Source organism: Euprymna scolopes, chromosome 26 (assembly GCF_053919585.1).
Source record: "Euprymna scolopes isolate OS-2025 chromosome 26, ASM5391958v1, whole genome shotgun sequence".
NCBI lineage: Eukaryota > Metazoa > Mollusca > Cephalopoda > Sepiida > Sepiolidae > Euprymna > Euprymna scolopes.
The window spans coordinates 70756609-70776279 of record NC_136507.1 but is presented as its reverse complement, the minus strand read 5'-3'; the positions used below and the strand labels follow the sequence as shown (position 1 = coordinate 70776279).

General features: G+C 34.7%; 1 protein-coding gene and 1 pseudogene across 3 annotated transcripts in view; both read right to left on the bottom strand.

Annotated features, from left to right (window-relative positions):
* LOC145248159 (NEDD8-conjugating enzyme UBE2F-like) overlaps window positions 1-19671 on the bottom strand; it is an 85266-nt gene that overhangs the window by 24965 nt on the left and 40630 nt on the right. For all 3 annotated transcript variants that reach the window (XM_080109987.1, XM_080109986.1, XM_080109985.1), the window contains 2 exons: window positions 15532-15640; window positions 7756-7919 (listed from right to left, as the gene is read on the bottom strand). In XM_080109987.1, coding sequence (XP_079966113.1) covers window positions 7756-7919; window positions 15532-15634 — 267 coding nt within the window. In that variant the 5' untranslated portion in view covers window positions 15635-15640. The remainder of the gene's footprint in view (window positions 1-7755; window positions 7920-15531; window positions 15641-19671) is intronic.
* On the bottom strand, window positions 15221-15352 carry LOC145248434 (U2 spliceosomal RNA; annotated as a pseudogene).

Sequence of the window (19671 nt, the reverse complement as noted above, 5' to 3'; positions counted from 1 at the left end):
GAAAAAAGGTGGCTTAATGAGTAATCCAATGAATGACGGCTTGGGAGTGGGGATGCTCTCCCCAGTTCTACCCTCCTCCCTCTCCTCTTCATATCATTACTCTTTGCAACAATTTCACTCGGTCAAGATTAAGATTGTCTTTTTTAAATTTCTTTTTTGCTTCACTGAAATTTGTCTATTTTACAGCGGTGAACAATAAGCACATTATCGCAGTTACCATAATGTAACTTATTGGGTAAGTCACCATTTTGGCGGGTCCCCCTTTTGGGGAGTCGGCGAAATTAATAAGACGAGAGTGTTGGAACGGTCTAGAAACCGACCTGGGAATAATAAGAAACAAAGGCATTTCAAAACAAAATGGTTTTATATACATTTCAGCATACAAGTGGTATCGGGTCATAGAAAGTTTGGGATTTTCATTTGAGCCCGACTCTGGGACAACTTGTCTATCTTTTTTACTTCGAAAACTTTTTTTTTTTTTGTATCGCCTTCTTTCCTACTAGAACTGTTCTCCGTCCTGATTGGCTACAACCTCTGGTCACAGAGAGAAAAGAAGGAAGGAAGGGAAAGGGAAAAGTAGAGAGAAAGAGAAATGTAATGGAGAAGTAGTAGTCTTGGCTTCACTACAACATGTATTTTTCCAGTAAACAAAGGCGGCTCTTCATTGACCAATAATCTTAAAGAAAGAAAATAGGACAACATTCCCGATTGCACTGCCTCTTTATTAATTTTTGTTATTGTATGACTGAGTTTAATCGAAACAGCAGATACACCGGGAATATCTAGCAGTATCAAGCATGAATACATAATATGGCAGATAATCCAACAAGCCAAGAATGAAAAAGGATGTTGTAATTGTATAGGTAGGATTTATTTTACTTAGAGGGGTGGGGTCACCACTTATCAAGGTCCAGAGGCCACTTCAGAATAAGGGTCAAGTGTTAAGTCGATGACAAGACAATAAAGCTAGATTATTTAATCCTACCAGACCGAGTTACTGATATACAGATAATTTCCAAAAATGCTATATACCGAATTACCGCTAAACTGGTACTTTTTCCGACCACATGTTTTTGTGTTGTCAGGGAGCTACCACTGGCCCTCACGCCTCTTCATCAAATTCTTCATGTATGCTTGCTATAACTCCTATGTGCTATACCTTTCTACACAAGAAGCTACCAGAAAATCTATGTACTTTACAAGATACATTCAAACACTGTGTCTGGAACTGGTAGGAAACTACTGTTCTACAACAGTTCGCAGAGGACAAGAACCCTGTGCTAAACGACTAAAGCCAGGCAACCACCTCCCTGAAATTCCCCCTGGCACCTCATCTGACTACATCTGTGCTGTGTGCATGGAGAAACACCGGAGATACAACAGACAGCACACTAGAGTATCTTTCAAAAACAACCTTTAAAAGAAGGTGAAGACAAGGTTCTGGTGCACCCACTGCAGAAAGTACCTGTGCATCAAGGAGGGCTCCACCTGTTGGATGGATTGGCACATGAAGACCGAATACTGGCAGTAGATGAAAAGCAAAAAATTACTAACGTGTTTAATTTTTTTTCACAATTTTACTCAGGAGGTCAGGCACAGGAGCAACTTAGGTTCAGTAGCTCAGGTCTGGTAGGGTCAAGAAGATGGCTAAACAAGAACTTATTCACATTAGATTGGAAAATGATTATGTTATAGTCAGCCGAGAAGCAGCCCCATGATATGTTCTATAGGCGGACAGGTCTAGGAAAGAAACTCTGCTCATAAAATTTTCATATAGTTTTAGGCAAAGATAGAGAGTGAGAGAAGTTGTTGACGGTTGTCATAGCTAGACAAGTATTTATGTTTTACAGAAGGGGAGCACAGATTGGAGCTCAGTCAAGCACCTACCAAAAAAGTAATGATAGCGCAGAAACAGACTCACAACATCTCTTCTGTGAGATCTCGCTAACATATGGCTCAGTCTCATACAAGATGATTCAGAAAATGCTGGAGTTCTTTTGGATTCTGAAGATGGTTTAGAGTAGGATCATGAAATGCTATGATCTATTCAAAACAAGTCATGTAACTACACAACGGACTGGCAATGGTTAAAGGTTGCGATTTTGTCAGCTTGTACGATATCAGTGATTTTATGTTTCTGAATTTTGGAGATGAGTTCGGATTATTTGGACTACTGTTCTCATGAGTTATTTTCAAAACGTTTTAGCCAATGTAACCTCAGACCTTCTCCAGGTGTATTTTGTTGAACTCTGCAATCTTTCTATTCGACTTTGGAATCTGCTCATAATTTTTAACGGAACTCTTTATTTAATCCATAGGGGTAGCATGTTCTTGTACTGTTAGCCTTCACCAGATAGAAGACTTCAGTAATTCGCAATTGTATTCTTTGTATCGCCCCGCACTGAAGATTGAACTCGTAGTATAACAGATAAAGTACTCGGTAAAATTCAGTTGTAGATGACACTCTTTGGGGGAGAAAGATTCTTGAGTTTGACAAGATACACTTGAAGAAGGTCAGAGGTTACATCAACCGAAACTGTGCGAATAATACTAAAGATGAGAACAATAATGCAAATTAGTGATCTTATACTTGTGATGAAAATGTTAGTGAGATCAACAAATTGTGAGAATACACTTGTTAAGGTCCGAGTGCTATTGTTTACGAACGATGTTGCTGTAAAGCTAAAGAGCACAGAAGGAATGACCGTCCAGAATCAACTAGAAAAGCTTACTGAGTGGTCAAGAATGGGGTTTAAAAATATCACAATACGTAACTTATAAGAAAGGTAAGCAAAAAGAAATTAAATATACGATCGGAGGGGAATCGATCACAACAATCAAAGAGAAACCGGTTAAAAGCTTCAGAACATGAAACAGACACATTATGCAATATAAGCCTAATGTGATACTACTGACATTTCCTCCCCACAAATGTTTTAAAAAAAAAAAAAAAAAAAAAAAAAAAAAAAAAAAAAAAAAGAAGAAAAAGAGAAAATAAGTTTATCAGCAAAAAACAATAGGTAATTGTTCACCAACACACACAAGGAAACTGAAATAGGATTATTAATAAGATGACTAGATTAGAGAGATCAACGGGTTTTTTAACAGTTTATAACAGTTAGGGACAGTTGCAGACAGTCTTGGGTTTGCGACAGTTAAGGACAATTGCAAGTTTGAGATAGTCTAATGTAGGTCATGGCTTGGACCAGATCGAGATAACTTTAGGGGATCAATATGAGGCAACATCAACTGACAAACACTGTCAACAGATTATAGATGTGGACTTCAGTGTGTAAAGAGTTAATGGTGTCACACACACAGTGAAACTGATATTTGAAGATTGTGTCAGAGTTTTTGTTTTTCCTTTTGTGTCTCTAGCGTTATTTTTTATATTTGTGAGCCAGCATACTCTCTTGGTAATTACGAATGATTGGGAGAGGACAACACGGCCAAAGGAGAAGATGAAGGAGAGGAACACGGCACATAACGTTGGGATCAGTGATAGTTAAACAAGGTAGCGCATATAGTTTAATCACACCAATAGTCCAGGAGAAACCAGTGAAAAACTTGGTAACATGGTACAGCGACACATTAAGGGTCAGAAGCAAAGAGGCAGAGATAAAACGGAATAAAGATTAAAGGGTAATCAATAAAACTATCACGGGAAATAATTTTTATGATTGCAGATGATTTCAAATGTTATGTAGCGGGTACATATTGGAGACATGTATAACAGGGACTCAAAACAAAGATGATAATGACATTTATTACACACATGATGACTGTGACGATTCTTGGGGACTTCATATTATTAATACGGAGCGGAGACATTTATACAGTTCTTGTTAACACAGAGGAGGGGACACATTATTTCAGGGGGGAGTACACAAATGTTCGCTTATAGATGATAATCAAAACATATTTACCTTTCAGTTGTAATGACGATACGAAGGCAAACAGTTACAAAATATTAGATGATTTCTTTATTCCTCAGTCAGCTGATTGATGATGTCAGGAATTCAAGCCTTTTGACTACATGGTCTCCTCTCCCCGCCCTTCGCCTCTAAGGGGATCAGCTCCACCGAGTCACTATCCGACTCGTCTGTCTGATTCCTCTCTAACTGTGAGTGTGACTGATTATCTCTCTAACTTCGAACCCTCGTCTCAACACATTGAGAAACTCCTTTGTTTATGACGTCAAAAGCCTGCTGTCAACCAACGTGACTATCACGTTTCAATTCATCTGTGCCCTTGCACATGTATTTACACACCTCTGATAAACAAAAGAAATCCGTAAATTAAATTGTATCATTAACCTATTTCTTATTTATAAACTCGCATTGTCCATTCTTTTAACCGACATATTTAATATCCAGTTATTTCTAAAAGAATGGACAATCGCTTTATCTTTGACATAAATAATATTTAGTTATTTCTAAAAGAATTAACAATCAACTGCATTCCTAGGATTTCAACTTGCATACAGGGTTCGATTCTAGTCTTTTCTTAATATCATTTTCACTTATCTAGTCTGCCTTCTTACTTACATGAGAACGGGACAGCCCCTCTCATATAACAATGATAGCAAGGATGAGAAATATGAGGGATCTGTTAACTGAATGCCAGGAGGAAGCATGGAACACTGCGTATTATAAGTTGCTGTGGGTGCTCAAGAACGTTGAACAAAAGCTAATCAACATAGTGCAGCATTTTTTTTAAATTATTATTTTTCGTATTATTGGGATTGTTTAAACTATTATTCCCATCTTGGCTGTTTTTTCCACAATGTTTTCGCTGATGTAGCCTCCAACTGTCTTCAGGTGCATTCACACTGAATGTTATTAGTGAACTAGCGGGGGTACCCGGCGTTGCCCGAGTGTTTGTTTCCGGGAGGGGGGGGAGTTTTAAAAAATGTTATGGTAGGTAAGTAGGAAGGATCAAACCCAGAGGCATGAGTAAAAGTAGGAAAACAAAGTGTGAAAAAAAAAAAAAAAAAAAAAAAAAAACATCTGCAACGTTAACAGTTCGGCCACCAAGAAAAGTCCATTCCAGTTGTTTAGGAAAAAAAAAAACGACTACGGTAGGTCGGCGCGAACATGAAAATATAATGTGAATTGTCCAACACGCTAACCGCTACGCCACAGAGCACTGCAGCTTAGTTTAGTGATTTTAAATAACTTCACATGAAAGAACTACGAAGCCAAACCGGTGTTCTCTTCTCAACTGTTCCTTGTGAACGATCCCCAAACGGGAGGAGGAATTTATTAGAGAAAATATTTTACCACTTCCATTGATCTTAACCGATTTTGGCCGTGACTTCTCAGCAGAAAAAGTATAGAAATCTAAGATTATCGAGGAATTTGAGAAATAATAAGCCTATAACACACCTCAGATATTGTTCTGCCGTTTGTGCATATTATATTTGCATGAAATATCTTGATTTTTAATCCTATTAAGGTCAAAATCAGATGGGGAAAAAATGAGTTCATTTTATTTATATAGAGATGATGAAAAATGTTTTTGTTTTTTTTTTTTGCTTTCCCAGCGAACATAGTCGTTAAAAATTCAAAACGCAAATAGTGCCAAGTCTATTTCTTTTGTTTTAATAAATCCGGATCCATTCCATTTTTTATATTGATATGATTTTTTATTGTATGAACACAGAGTTAAAGAACTTTACTAAGGACATACAAAAGGCAGTAGAGAAGGCATCATTACTGGATCTGATTGAAAAGAAATAAAGAGTCTTGAACAGCTTACATTAGTGCCAATATGACTGACAAAATTAGGTGTTCTGTCATCTCAGAAATGCAGTAGAGAAATACGAGATGAAACTGAAGTGGTTCCTCCTGATGATCATGGTACTGGATCCGATTGCAGAAATGTTAGCTACTTTGCACTGCAGATGGTGTATACAATTTTGTTAAATATAGCAAAGTATGGTTATAGAATGGATATGCAAATGGCATTAACCCTATGTGAGTTTAACTGGCTTCCTTCAAAGGAGGGAGTTCCATAGGAGTATGAAATTCACAAGCAGTTCCCAGTCGCAGGTATATCCCCATTAGGGGAGATGACATTAGGTTTTAGCAATTCTTGCAGGGAGGTGTCGATGTCCTCCTACATTCATCACCTGGAATTCCCAAATTGGTCATCCATCTGGTACTGACCAGGCCCAACACTGCTTAATTTCGGTGATCTAACGAAAACCGGTGTGTCAACGTGATTATGCCGTACATATATCAAGTATGGTTACCAAAATTATTTTGGCTTTAAGCAATATAACATTCCAAGAAAAATAATTTAGGTTCACGTTTAAAGAGGAAACAATTCCTGAAATTGTGACAATGTCATTTTTAATGTATTTGTCTGCTGTAAGGAGGGGGAGGCGTTTTAGAAGCACTCCCTGACTATCGAGTGAAATTACTGACCACTGGACATCTCCAACTAGAGAAGATGACAATCTGCAGCAATGAAAGAATATGCTCCCCCACCGCCAATCTGGTGCTACCAGATCACTGTCTGAAGATATTGGCTTCCTGACCTAAAAAAAAAAAAAGCACCAATGATGCTACTGTTTTTTTCACTTTGCAAAACGCCATCATGTTCTGCAAAACAAACCAAACACTATGAATAAATATTTGAAGATATAAATAACTTCAAGCACAAAAGCGTTTTTCAAAATTACTGGATTCGGCATTAAATAACCCAAAAGGGTTGATATGCTGTAAAACAAAACAACCAAATCCACCTCCAACGTTACAGTAATACTCAGTGATGGATTGGAGTAGCTCAGCATCACCAAGATGGAGGAATTAATTCACTATATAATCTTCCCTAATGCACTTTCAGACCCACAAGTGGTTAATCTTTGATGGTGGTATCATTATTGGCTAAACATCTCTTGTGACCTTACTCAAAACTGTCGTGCATGAGCCACAGTGCAGGTTAGGAGAGAAGTAAGCTCATCCTGACCAAAGTTTGGATAGTTAATGGAACTGAAAGTTGATTGTTTTACAACATATCAACCCTTTTTGGGGTCGAATCCAGTAATTTTGGGATCGAATCCAGTAATTTTGGAAAAAAAAAGTTTTTATGCTTAAAGTTCTTTATCTTGATATTTATTTACGGCGTTTGGTTATTTTGTGGCGTATCAGCCCTTTTTGGCTTCATTTTGGGAAAGGTTTTTATGCTTAAAGTTCTTTATCTTGATATTTATTTACGGCGTTTGGTTATTTTGTGGCGTATCAGCCCTTTTTGGCTTCATTTTGGGAAAGGTTTTTATGCTTAAAGTTCTTTATCTTGATATTTATTTACGGCGTTTGGTTATTTTGTGGCGTATCAGCCCTTTTTGGCTTCATTTTGGGAAAGGTTTTTATGCTTAAAGTTCTTTATCTTGATATTTATTTACGGCGTTTGGTTATTTTGTGGCGTATCAGCCCTTTTTGGCTTCATTTTGGGAAAGGTTTTTATGCTTAAAGTTCTTCACATCTTCAAATATTTATTCATGCGGCTTAGTTTGGTTGTTCTGTAGAGAAAAATTATTGCAGAACATGATTGAGTTTTGCAAAGGGAAAGTAAAAAAACGACATCAATGTTTACTGCATTTAAGTTAGGAAACCAATATCTTAAGACAGCCTGATCTGGTAGCACCAGAAGCACTTAAAATTGGGGTAGATTCAAGAAGAATGGTTGATAAAGATGGATGTTGGGATAGAGGAGTAAACATAGTAATAAAACGATACTCAAACATACCACAATGTTGTACTCATCTGGCACATCGACAGTAAAATGAAAAGTCCCTCCATGCCAAAAACCTTCATCGGGATGAATAGATAAATCAAACTTGTGCAATATGTTGGGATTTTCAAAATTTATGTTACATGTTTTTGGGAGGTTTTCTTCCAATTCTTGCACCTCTGAAAAAAAAAAAAAAAAAAAAAAAAAAAAAAAAAAAAAAAAAGGCACAATTAGGAATTTATTATTTTTTTTAAATACTGATGCTTGCACATTATAATTGGATTTAAAAAAAAAACAGCATTTTAAGAACACTATCACATGATTATGTGTCATGTTGAAATTAGTAAGAATTACCAAAAATGATTGAGTAAAAATAATTACAAAAAAATAAAAAGTATCACATAATGCAGTTTTATAAGTTTCTTCTATTGCAAGACAATGACAAACAGACTTATCTCCCTTGTTTTCAGTTTAGAAAATAAGATCGAAAATATATAATAACAATGTTTTTGTTTTTTGTTTTTGTAAAAAAATACTTTTAGCAGATCTACTTGATTATTTTTCATAATTGAGATTTTTTGTTTTTTTACTAATTTTAACATGATACATCAGTACATAAGTGTTTTTGCTTAAGATGCCTTTATATATATATATATATATATATATATATATATATATATATATATATACACACACACACACATAATTATAATGCACCGAAACACCATTTTTCAAAATAAAAGTCAGATAAAATACATTTAAAACTAGAAATTTATTTTTTCTTCTTAATATTTACACAGAGAGAGAAATGAAAAAAGCCATTAGACTTGACTAACAGTGCCCACAATCAATAAGTGCATGTTGATATTTTTATAGCTGACATTTTCATAAATTATCCTGCCATAAAATATTATCAAAATTTCACATTATGCATAAAAATAATTCTGAGACTCATCTATTAAGGAGAGATTGCTGTTTATTTTCTTTTTTGTTAATTGTTTGTTTTATTTTTGCTTTTCTTAAAATTTTGGAAAGGAACGTTTGTCAACTTTGTTCCGTTGTATTTTGCTTCTTATATGTCAGCAAAGAGAAGAAAAAACTTCCTGGTTGAAGTCTAAGATGTCCTCTTTTTGGTTAAAAAATTTCAAAGAAATTTATAAAAAAGTGTAAAATTGAATCTCAACAACAAAAAAAAAAAAATCGTAAAAAAAATAATTCAATGAATAAAATCAGATACAAATGACATTTTAAAAAAAAAAAAAAAAATAAAATAAAAATGAAAAATTAATCGTTTAACTTGCTGTAAAAATTAATTCAATGAATACAGGTACATGAATTTCAAATTTAGAAAGATTTATTTTTAATAAGTTAAATTAGTTCGCTTGAAGCATTCCACCTGACCTAGATCCTACATGTAAAATATTGTATAACAAAAAAAAAAAAATGTATATATGTATCCTTATACATATACACATGAATTCAATCAATAAAAGTGAAACAGCATAGGTAGTTTCACCATTATATTTTAAGTTGAGTCAGTTTGAGCATTGTCACCTTTGCATTGTACTGCCTTCTTTAAACTTGAATTTCTTAACCTTTTTGCCAACCATCTAAATATTTGTAAGATTTAATAAGAAATATGCAAGATATTGTGAGTTGAACAGATCAAACTGCAAATCTATGTGATCTAATCTTGCTTGTTTGGGTGAAATACAGATGAAGCTTCTGTGACGAACTGACGTGGAGTTCTTAAATGTTGGTATTTGTTTAGTCATGTTTGTGAAATAAAAATTTTTTTTTCTCCAGAATTCCTCATTATACTAAACAAAAATAAAGAAAAATTTGTATGATGTATACATCTGTGACAAGCCGAAAATATCATATTCCAAAAGTCACATAAATTGATTAAGTAGATTTATTTTTATAAAGAAAAACATTTGTAAGTGATTTATGGAAATTTGTAAACATTACAACATAAATCTTGTAAGTATGAATTATTGCAGAGTTATCCCCTTAAGATTTTATTTCAAAATGGCAGGTGAGATAGTCCTGCTTGGATACTCATAAAATTTGATTTTTCTTCAAAAATCAAACTACTAAATGAATTTACATGATTTTTTTTTTAACATGATGAGTATGTACGTCATACAGATCTTTATTTTTGTTTTTTAATATAGGGTGAAATGTGGACAAGAATAAAATTGAAGCAAATTTATTCTTTCATATGAACAAGACAAGGAACAGCTAAGTTAACGTTACAATTCAGGTGGCAACTGTTTTGCTTGTCTGTTAATGAATAAAATCAGATTCGAATTCCATATTTAAAAAATTATTTTATTTTTTTCCCAACCATCTAAATATTTATAAATTGGACAAGAAATATGCAAGAAATTGTGATTTGAAGAGATCAAAGTGTGAATGCAATCTTGCTTTGGTATAAAAAATAAAAACTTCTGTGATGAATTGACATTGATTTCTTGAGTGTTCGTAGTTTTTTAGTCCTGTTTGTGAAATTCAATACATAATAAAATTATAGCAATCAGCAAATGTATTCTTTCGTATGAACAAGATGAGAGGACAGCCAAGTTAAAGCTAAAGTTCAAGTAGCTGTTTTTCTTGGCACGTCTCCCTGTCTATCCAATTCTATGAGTTCTGCATTCTGCCAGTCAGGTGGCCTCGGTCCAGATTTATCTTGCATGTGTCGATTAAATTATTATAAGGTCAGCCAGACTAGGCCAACTTAGCGCAATCAGAGTGAGGTTTGGTTTGATCTATCTTCATGCATTCAAAGATCTTTTATTGCTTTTGTATCGTAATATTTGTCCTGTAGAATTTTTTTTTTTTTTTTTTTTTTACACAGTGATCACCACTTATCAAGGCCCGGAAGCCACTCAGGGATAAGGGTTATTGCAAGTACATCACGTTAGTGAGAAGATTTTATGAAGTGTTTAATTAGGGGGGCGGTTCATCAGGAACCTGTCAACACTAGACCTGAAGACATCCAAGTTGCAGTCCGGAGGGAAGCAGGCAGACGGAACAGAGTTCCACAGGCGTGCAGCTCCAAGAAAGAAGCCCTGCTCATGAAATCCGCGTTCTGATTTAGGCACAGATATAGAGTGGGGGAAATTTTTCACAGTGGATTCAGCCAGACGGGCGCTTTTCGTGAAAGCTTGGCGAGGGGGGACCAGGGATCGGAGTTCAGACGAGCACCCGCCATGAAAACAACGATAAAACAAGGATAGGCTCGCAACGTCTCTTCTGTGGGAGAGGGGTTGCAGGGTAGAGAAAAGGGCATCCCCCACTAAACCACGAAGTCCACTTTGCACTCTGTCAAGGCATGATAGGCTGTTTTTGGCAGCTCCTGCCCAGATATGGCAACAGTATTCCATCCTTGGCCGTACTTGGCTTTTATATAGATAGAGAATTGCATCAGTAGTGAGAATTCAGGGCTTTATGTTGTGACTGAAGCAGTCGCATTTGCAAGTAATCTTCCTAAGTGTTGACTAGAAATAATAAAACGCTTATCTTTTGATGATTGTGTTTTTTCTCACCAACAATCTTCCAAAGCTCATTACCGAGTGAAAAATGTTTTTTCAACCTTTATTTTTTTTTTTTTTAATAAAATGAGAAAAGTTAAATTATTTAAATAATAAAAGTTTAATAGAACAATATACTCTTTTTTTTTTTTGCCGTTTTAAAAAAAAACAAACAAACATCTGAAGAAATTTGAATGTTTATATTTTCAAGTCTCAACAAAAAAATTCAGTGCATATTTAGAATTACACTTATTTATAATGTACGTACTTGTCATGGAATGAAGATGTCCTATTCTAAAAATCATATGGGTTTGGCTAGTGACTTTTCTATTTGGCTAGTAAATGAAAATATTTAGTTGTCAAAGGTCAACTAAAGATAAATTTGTCTGTAGAGCCGTGAAGATGAAAGACTAACGCAATCCATCATAAAATCGATTACAATGTATGACAGGCTATGAACTATGGTGGTTCCTTTTTTTTTTCAACTAAGAATTGGCAAGTTATTTTAGAGTGTTTAATATGAAGTAGAAAAAGGATAACTTCGTTTGTGATTTGTATCCATTCACCTTGAGTGGGTTTTATTGTTAGTAATTTATTTGGATTATAGTTGTCCCAGTGAATATTCCATTTATTTGGGAATTTATCTTTGCTTTTAGGGTTTTTTTTTTTTTTTTTTTCAATTTTCTTATTTTGTTCTACCGAATCCAAACATTCACCCATTATTTCATACATTCCAACCAAGAATTTTTTCTAAAGATTCTAACTCTTTAAGTGCAATTCTTTGTATCTTTCCTGCACTAGGTTCACCGGGTATATTTGCCAGATAGTTTTTGAAATTCTTTTTCATGAATCTGGTTGCTCCTATAATTATTGGAATGTGGAGATCTTCCTAAGATTCCAGTTTCTTTTCTTGTCATAGAAAAGATCTTGGTATTTTGTTATTTTCCTCTCGGCTGTTAAATCCAGCATCGTTGGAAACACTCACTTGTTATCACATACATTCCAACAGAGATCTTTTTAAGATTCTAACCTAAGATTATGGGTTTCTTCTCATGTCATATGCAAGACCTTGATATTTCATTATCTTTTCCTTAAGACTGTGGATGGAATCTTGTGTTTGGTTGATGGGTTCTTCATTAGCATTTTTGGCAGTTGTGTCAGTTAATGTCACTATAATAGCGACAGGTTTGATTGGTGAAAGTAATCAAGAAGTCTGAACAGTTTATGAATGTAGGAATTGAAAAATGAAAAATAAAATTTTTTTCTCCCTTTTTGAAGAGTCGGTTTATTTAAGTATAGGGTAAGTAAGTAAGTGGTAGGAGGCTGGTAAATTACCAGCCCCCGACCACTGCAAAGTTAGTTGGTTGGTTGTTTGTTTTACGGCATATCAATATTTTTCAGGTTATTTAATGCCAAATCTAGTTATTTTGAGGAACGATTTTTAATGGAGTATATTTGTTTTTTAAATCGGTTTCTATTTAACCCATAGTTGGGACCCTACCAGGTACTACCCCTCCGGGTCAGAGTGGATCTGGGAGCAATGGCAATTAAAGGGTGGTTCCACACTCCCCAAGGCCCACAAGGTGGGGCCTCACCATCGGATATAGTTTTAGGTCATATCCAGGACCGTTGTATAAAGGGTTCTTTTTAAATTTTTTTTTATAAAGGCCAATTTTTTTAAGATTGGAGAGTATGGTGTGGGGATTGTTTTTATCAAATAACTCTTTAATATTGTTTTCTTTGTAGAATCGATTTCTTACTGTTACAAAATCAGTACATTCAATTAATGTGTTTGATTGTGAGTGGTGTTTGACAAGGTATACAGATGGATAGTCTTTCTTTTTTTAGGAGATATGAGTGGGTTAAGTGAGTATGGCCTATTTTTATTCTTGTTAGTTTGACTTCTTTTCTGTTTAGTTTCGTATTTTGTTCTTGTTTTTTGGCATGATTTCATGAAGTTTGTTGTTAAGGTGTTCATTCCAGTAGGTTTGCCATTTCTCTGCTGTATATGCGTTGATACGTCTTTTTAGATCAATGTATGGAATTTTAAAATTTGCATCGATTGGGAGATTTAAGGCGTTTTTTTGCTGCTGAATCTGCTAATTCATTACCTTTAATACCGGAATGGCTCGGTATCCAGCAGAAAATGATTTCTTTTTTACTGTTCAGCTAATTTTTGGAGTAATTTTGTTGTTTGGGGGTTGTCCATCTTTTTATTTTTAATCGCTTTTAGAGTAGATTGGGAGTCTGAAAGGATTATAAATTTGTTTTTTTTGTTATTGGAGGCGAGTTTGAGAGCTAGGATTAAAGCATGTATTAGCAAAGGTTGCTTTAATATTGGGAAATCAAGCTTCTAAAAAAAAAAAAAAAAAAAAAAAAAGATTGAGATAAAATATTTTCCTTTGCTTTTGATTATGTATAGAAAATAAAACATCTCTATAGTTTAAAATACAAAGGAGAATTAAATTTACCTACTGTACCGATGAAGAAGAAAACGAAGGGTCATCAGTTTTGAAGCATGTGGACTGTTTCGCACACTGGACACAAGATTTTTAGTCTAATAAAGAACTTGTGTTTGTATTAGATTTTTTAATGAAAGCACTCATTTGCACATGAAGAGAACAACTACTTTAAGAAGGACGAATTAAGGAAGACATGGAGCCGAGATTTGTCACTGGTAATTGTGGTGGTGGTTTTGTTGAAGAGGAGTTTTGTTAATTTCCTTATGAAAGGAGAGGGACATTTTGGATAGGTGTAAAATTTGTCATGATCAGACCTGTCTGCATGCTCCAGTATAGACACCTCAGAAGACTGGCAATAAACCAATTTCCCCACCTGAAGGAAGAGATAATGCCTAGGAATTGAACCAAAACTATATTTTATTTGCGAACTGTTATCCTCATCTTCATAGGTGTTTCACCATGTTCCGGCCAACTATTCCTCTTGCTTCCTTCAGATGGTTAACCACAATAGAATAGGAATGCCGAGTTTCTTAACTGCATTCTCAGTTATTACTGTCTTCCATATTAGTTGTCTGACCACATTTTGGCCAACTAATCCTCTGGCCTGCTTCGGGTAGGATTGAAATCCCTATCTTCAGACAATGCTCACTTGGAACTCTAGAGATTCAACGCCTCTATCCGCCGCACCACGGACCCCAAAGATACATTTGAAGAAAGTTGGAGGTTACATCAGTGGCGCAGTGGATAGAGGTGTTGAATCTCTATGGATACAGTTAAGAGACTCAGCATTCTTACCCCGTCGCGGTTAACTACTTGAAGGTTAGAGAAATAGTGAGCCGGAATGTGGTGAAAAAAAAAAACTATGAACATGAGGATAACAGTCCGTAAATAAAAAATAAACAAATATACAAATTACTCATCATCTCAAAGAATTCCAATAAAAAAATACATGAACCAAAACTATACTCCACAGTGGAGTCCACTGTAACCAAAGGCCACAGACCCCATTTAAAGTTAAAATTTTAAAAAGTTATTAAATCATTAGATATTTTGGTTCAATCTTTAATCTTACTAATAGTAAGAGAGTAGAAAATGAACCTTGAGTTTACTTTTGGCAGCCTCGTATCTCACTTCCCTTATTTTATCCTTTAGTCCTCACATTCTATATGCAATTTTTTTCTGATGAAAAGAAAAAAAAAAAACTGCTGTTTTCTGGGTCGAAATCTATTTGTCTAACACATCGTTGAATCATTTTTGACCTTGGAGTAATATTTTTTTTTTTTAGCTCCTTACATCAAATGGTTTCATGACATGTCTGGAGCAATTTCCATTAAAAAATAGCACAAATATTAAAGGAATTCAATTTGATTCAAAACTAACCTTTCTGCCATGCTTCTTTAGAGATAGCCATTTGGTAGTACCTATTTACAATGCCTCCCCACGGGACAGAGTTAGACACCAGGGTCGTTTTTTAACGTAGAGAAAAGGTACAAAAATAAAAATTCTCAGTCGTGAAGGATTTCTCCTCCACTGAAAGAGAACGAGAAATGGAAGTGCCGCATCTGAAGAACAGATACTACACTTTGATCTTAGCCAAAAGGCCAAGATAGCCATTTGGTAGTAACAGAACTATATAGAATACTTTGCTTTCTCTTTTTAAGAGGGGGGGGGGGGCTGGTTTGATTTCCTGTATAATAAAAAAAAACAAAAAAAAAAAAAAACAGACTTCAGCAAAAACGATCAGCTCTTGTTAATATGCAGTAGATGATAAAAAATAAAGGAGATACACTCACCTTTTATAAGAAGCTGATCACGGATTGAAATCCTTTTGTGTTCAATTGCTTCTTTATTTGTGCCTTCCTGCTGTTGCTTCAGTTTCTTTGATAACGTTATCATGATTTACTGGAAGAAAGAAAAATACAATTAAAAATTATCCAATTCAACTATGTTGAAGAATTCCCGATATTAAAAAAAAAAAAAAAAAAATGTTATGAGATTTGGGATAAAGTGATGATTTCCAACAACACAAATATTTATTCATTTAACAATCACCTGTCGGCTGGTTGCTTCAGGAAGTTACCTGGCCTTTTAATTACCATTTCTTATCCACATGCCTATACAACCACATATATACTGTGTCAGTTATCTTTGCAAATTATGTCAAAATCCATTTCTGAAACTAAACACATGAACTTATTCGAACCAATTATAAAATTTTATCCATGAACCTCTCTATAGGGTTCTGAAATTTGAGGAAAAATAGTTTTCTAGACTAGAGTTATATTCTTGATAAAATTAGGTAGATCTCCAAATTTTGTGAACACAAGATCAGATTTCTTTCTCACTTTCGGGATCTTCGCCAAGAAAAAAAAAAAAAAAAAGATACCATTAGAGAATATAAGTCTTAACGCTATCTTTTTTATAAATAACCTGTTAACTTTTATTGTATGTGAATAATGTATTTCTGTATATAATTTTAGGTTTTGAACCGTCTCAGTATTGTTTTTGTTCATCATAGACAAACTATTAATAAATGAAATATCTGTCCCATATGGTGTTTTATTAGAAACAGTAATAAATGTGTTGTTTAATGCCTTCAAGTGTATTTTGTTGAACTCAGGAATTTTTTTGTCGGGGGTAGTATGTTCTTGTTCCTTTCGCCATGAATGGGTAAAAGTTTTGAGTAATTCTGTTATGGGGTATATATCAGGAATAATAGAGCTACCTAGAGACTATAATATAGTTACAGCTAGCATGTTATTAGGTAGCAATGCATTGCAGTTATGTTCCCAGAATCATGACGTGTATTTTTGTAATATACTTTTGCTAACACGTTATAATTATACTAGTGTCTTGATTATCGGCATGCAACACTGGTAATAAAGGATGTGAGAATTACATTTTTTTTTTTTTTTTTTTTTACACAGGAATCACCACTTATCAAGGCCCGGAGGCCACTCGAGGATAAGGGTTAATGGGTATACATTAGTCAATGTGATTATAGTGTAGTAAACATAAGTAGTGGAAATTTTGTAAATTGGATTACTTAGGGGGACAGTTCATCAAGAAATGTAGCATTACACCCGTTTACAAACATAGACCAAACATATTGTAGAAAAGTATGTTGTAAAGAACAAAGTAATAACTTTTTTTTTTTGTAACAATGACATTTCAGATATGCTCTCAAACGTCCTCTACATTTCAAAGTGCTCTCTCTCCTCTTTAGTCTTTTTTTTCTTACCGTGACATCATTTTGTACATCGCCCGGTACGTCTGGAACTGTTCCATTTTCCTGCTTTCCAACTGACTACAATATGGTTGTCTTCAAATCAAACATGAACAAGTTCTTGATGAGCCATCCCCTTAAATAATCCAATTCACCAAATTTCCACTACTACCGATGACCGACATGTTCCCCTTGACCACTGTATACTCATTAACCCTTATCCTCCAGGCCTTGATAAGTGATGACTCCTTTATAAAAAAAAAAAAAAAAAAAAAAAAATATGCATCCATGCTCTGTTACACAACACTGGAGACAAATGATTTGCAAATCACGCTTCACAGCAATTATTCAAACATTACCCAAATCCAAGTCACACATAGTAGATTGGTTGTTTTTGTTTTACGGCATATCAACACTTTTCAGGTTATTTAATGCCGAATCCAATGATTTGGAAGAAAAATTTTTTAATAGAATACATTTCTTTTTTTTTTTTTTCTTTTTTTTTTCAAGTCGATTTCTATTTAACCCATAGTTGGCACCCTAACAGGTACTACCACTCTGGGTCAGAGTGGACCTGGGAGTAATGGCAATTATGGGGTGGCTCCACACTCTCCAAAGCCCACACTCTGGGGCCTCACCATCAAATAGTGGAAGCAAGAATTTAAAATCTACATTCTACAATCCTAAAGACAAGGTACGCAAGTTTCAGTTTTGACAATAATAAATTTGTATTGATTCAAAAACCAAACTCAAGAATCACGCACACTGACAATGAAAAACTATTTTTTTGTTTAAAATTGTATTTTTTAATTTTGAAAAAAAAAAAAAAAAGACTTAGTGGTTTGTTTAACAAAGCAACAAGGAGTTTAAGGTTTAAAAAGGAAAATTCAAAAGACAATTTCAACATTAAAAATAAAAGGATTTAATTTTTCTTTCCTAAAGCAAAAAAATAAATAAGTTTTGTACAAATTTTTTTTTCTTCTTTTGCATTGAGGTTATTTCAGCTAAAGAAAAAAAAAACAACTACGAACCATGTGAATTGTATAGTAAAAATACACATATATATATATATATATAATATATATATATATCCCCCCCTCATAGAAATTACTTCATTCCGACATTTACTTCTGAAGATAGTCGGCGAAAAGTATTTCAAGTTTCTTCACCGTTCCCCCTTTTATTTTCTCTTTCTCCCCCTTTTAGTCGATCTTCTTCCTTTTAGTCGATCCTGTTTTTTTTTACATTATAGTTGATCTTTTTTTTATAAGGTTAAAAAAAAAAAAAAAAAATGCCCCACTTCGCTTTTAAACTATTACAATTCTGTTGTACTTCGAATTTACTAACATATTTATATACTGTAAAGTTAGTACGGGTGGAACGATAAAATTGTCGCCCCCCCCCCCAAAAAAAAGGGGACATGATTCCATTTCCGTTTGATGAAAACCGGGTTTTCTTTTTTTGTTGCAGACTATCTACTGGTGGGCCGGTTATGTACAAATCCCAAAAGTGATAGGAGCCTTCTATCATGTCTAAAAGTGACACAATGTTCAACGAGCAAGATCGGAGATGCACCACTGTACAACTCATGTTCTCTACTGATCCAAGTTATGACAACAGAACCATTGCCAGCACCTTCAAAATGCAAATCCAGACGGTTTAGCGCTCGAGGACACAGCTCACCACATCGGACAACCCATGGTGATAGTCTTTAGTGTGGTTTCAAGTGAGGACCAAATCAGGTCACTTTGCATCTTTGAAGTCGGCTTGAAAGTCAACACCAAAGTGTACCTGGATGTACTTAAGAGTGTGGTGATCCCCTGGTGCAATCAGGTGGTCGCTGGCAGACCCTGGGTGTGACTGCAGGACTTGGCGCTGGCCCACAAGTTTAAAGAGACCTAGGCTTGGATTCAGAAAGAGTGCTATGACTTTGTACCCTTCTCTCACTACCCCCCTTCCCTTCAACCTGAACCCGCTGGACTACTTCGTTTGATCATACATCGAAAACATCAACATGACCTCCCATAAAACCACAACCAGCCTGATCGCTGCCATCTATCAAGAATTCGCTAAGCTCCCACAGGTGCTTGTGGAAAAGGCATGCTCTCAGTTTCGAACCCGTATCGAGGCAGTGATTGAGGCTGAAGGTGGCTACATTGAATAGATGTCAGCTCTACTACATAATCAAATTACGTGAATTGATTTTTTCAATAAAAGTTTTAAAATAAAGCTGTGGCGTTGTTTTCTTTAGGATGACAATTTTATCATTCTACCCTGTATTTCGAGTGTTGAAATATGGAAAACTTCAAAAGTGCAATTTTTAAGTTTTAAAATGATGAAAACCTGTTTGCAGACAGAACAAGAAACCTACTAAAATAAAATTGAAACCAAATAATTCGAGTTATATAAAATGATTTAAATGAAAAGAATTAAAATTGCAGAAAGAGCAGCTTGCACAAAATAGAAGATTTGAAGAGATGTTTAAATCCAGACCCAAAAACAGCAAAAATTATTTGAATTATTAAATGGGGAGCAAAATGGCACAAAACAAAAATGCATTCTCCCAGAATACAGTTTGTAATACCATTAAGACTTCCAACTACAATCCTGCTTTGTACTTTAGGTGTTATGAAGATATAACTCAGTCTGTGAAAACTGGACTGATTTCAAAAAAGTTTGATTACTATTAAGGAAGTGGGATGCAGTT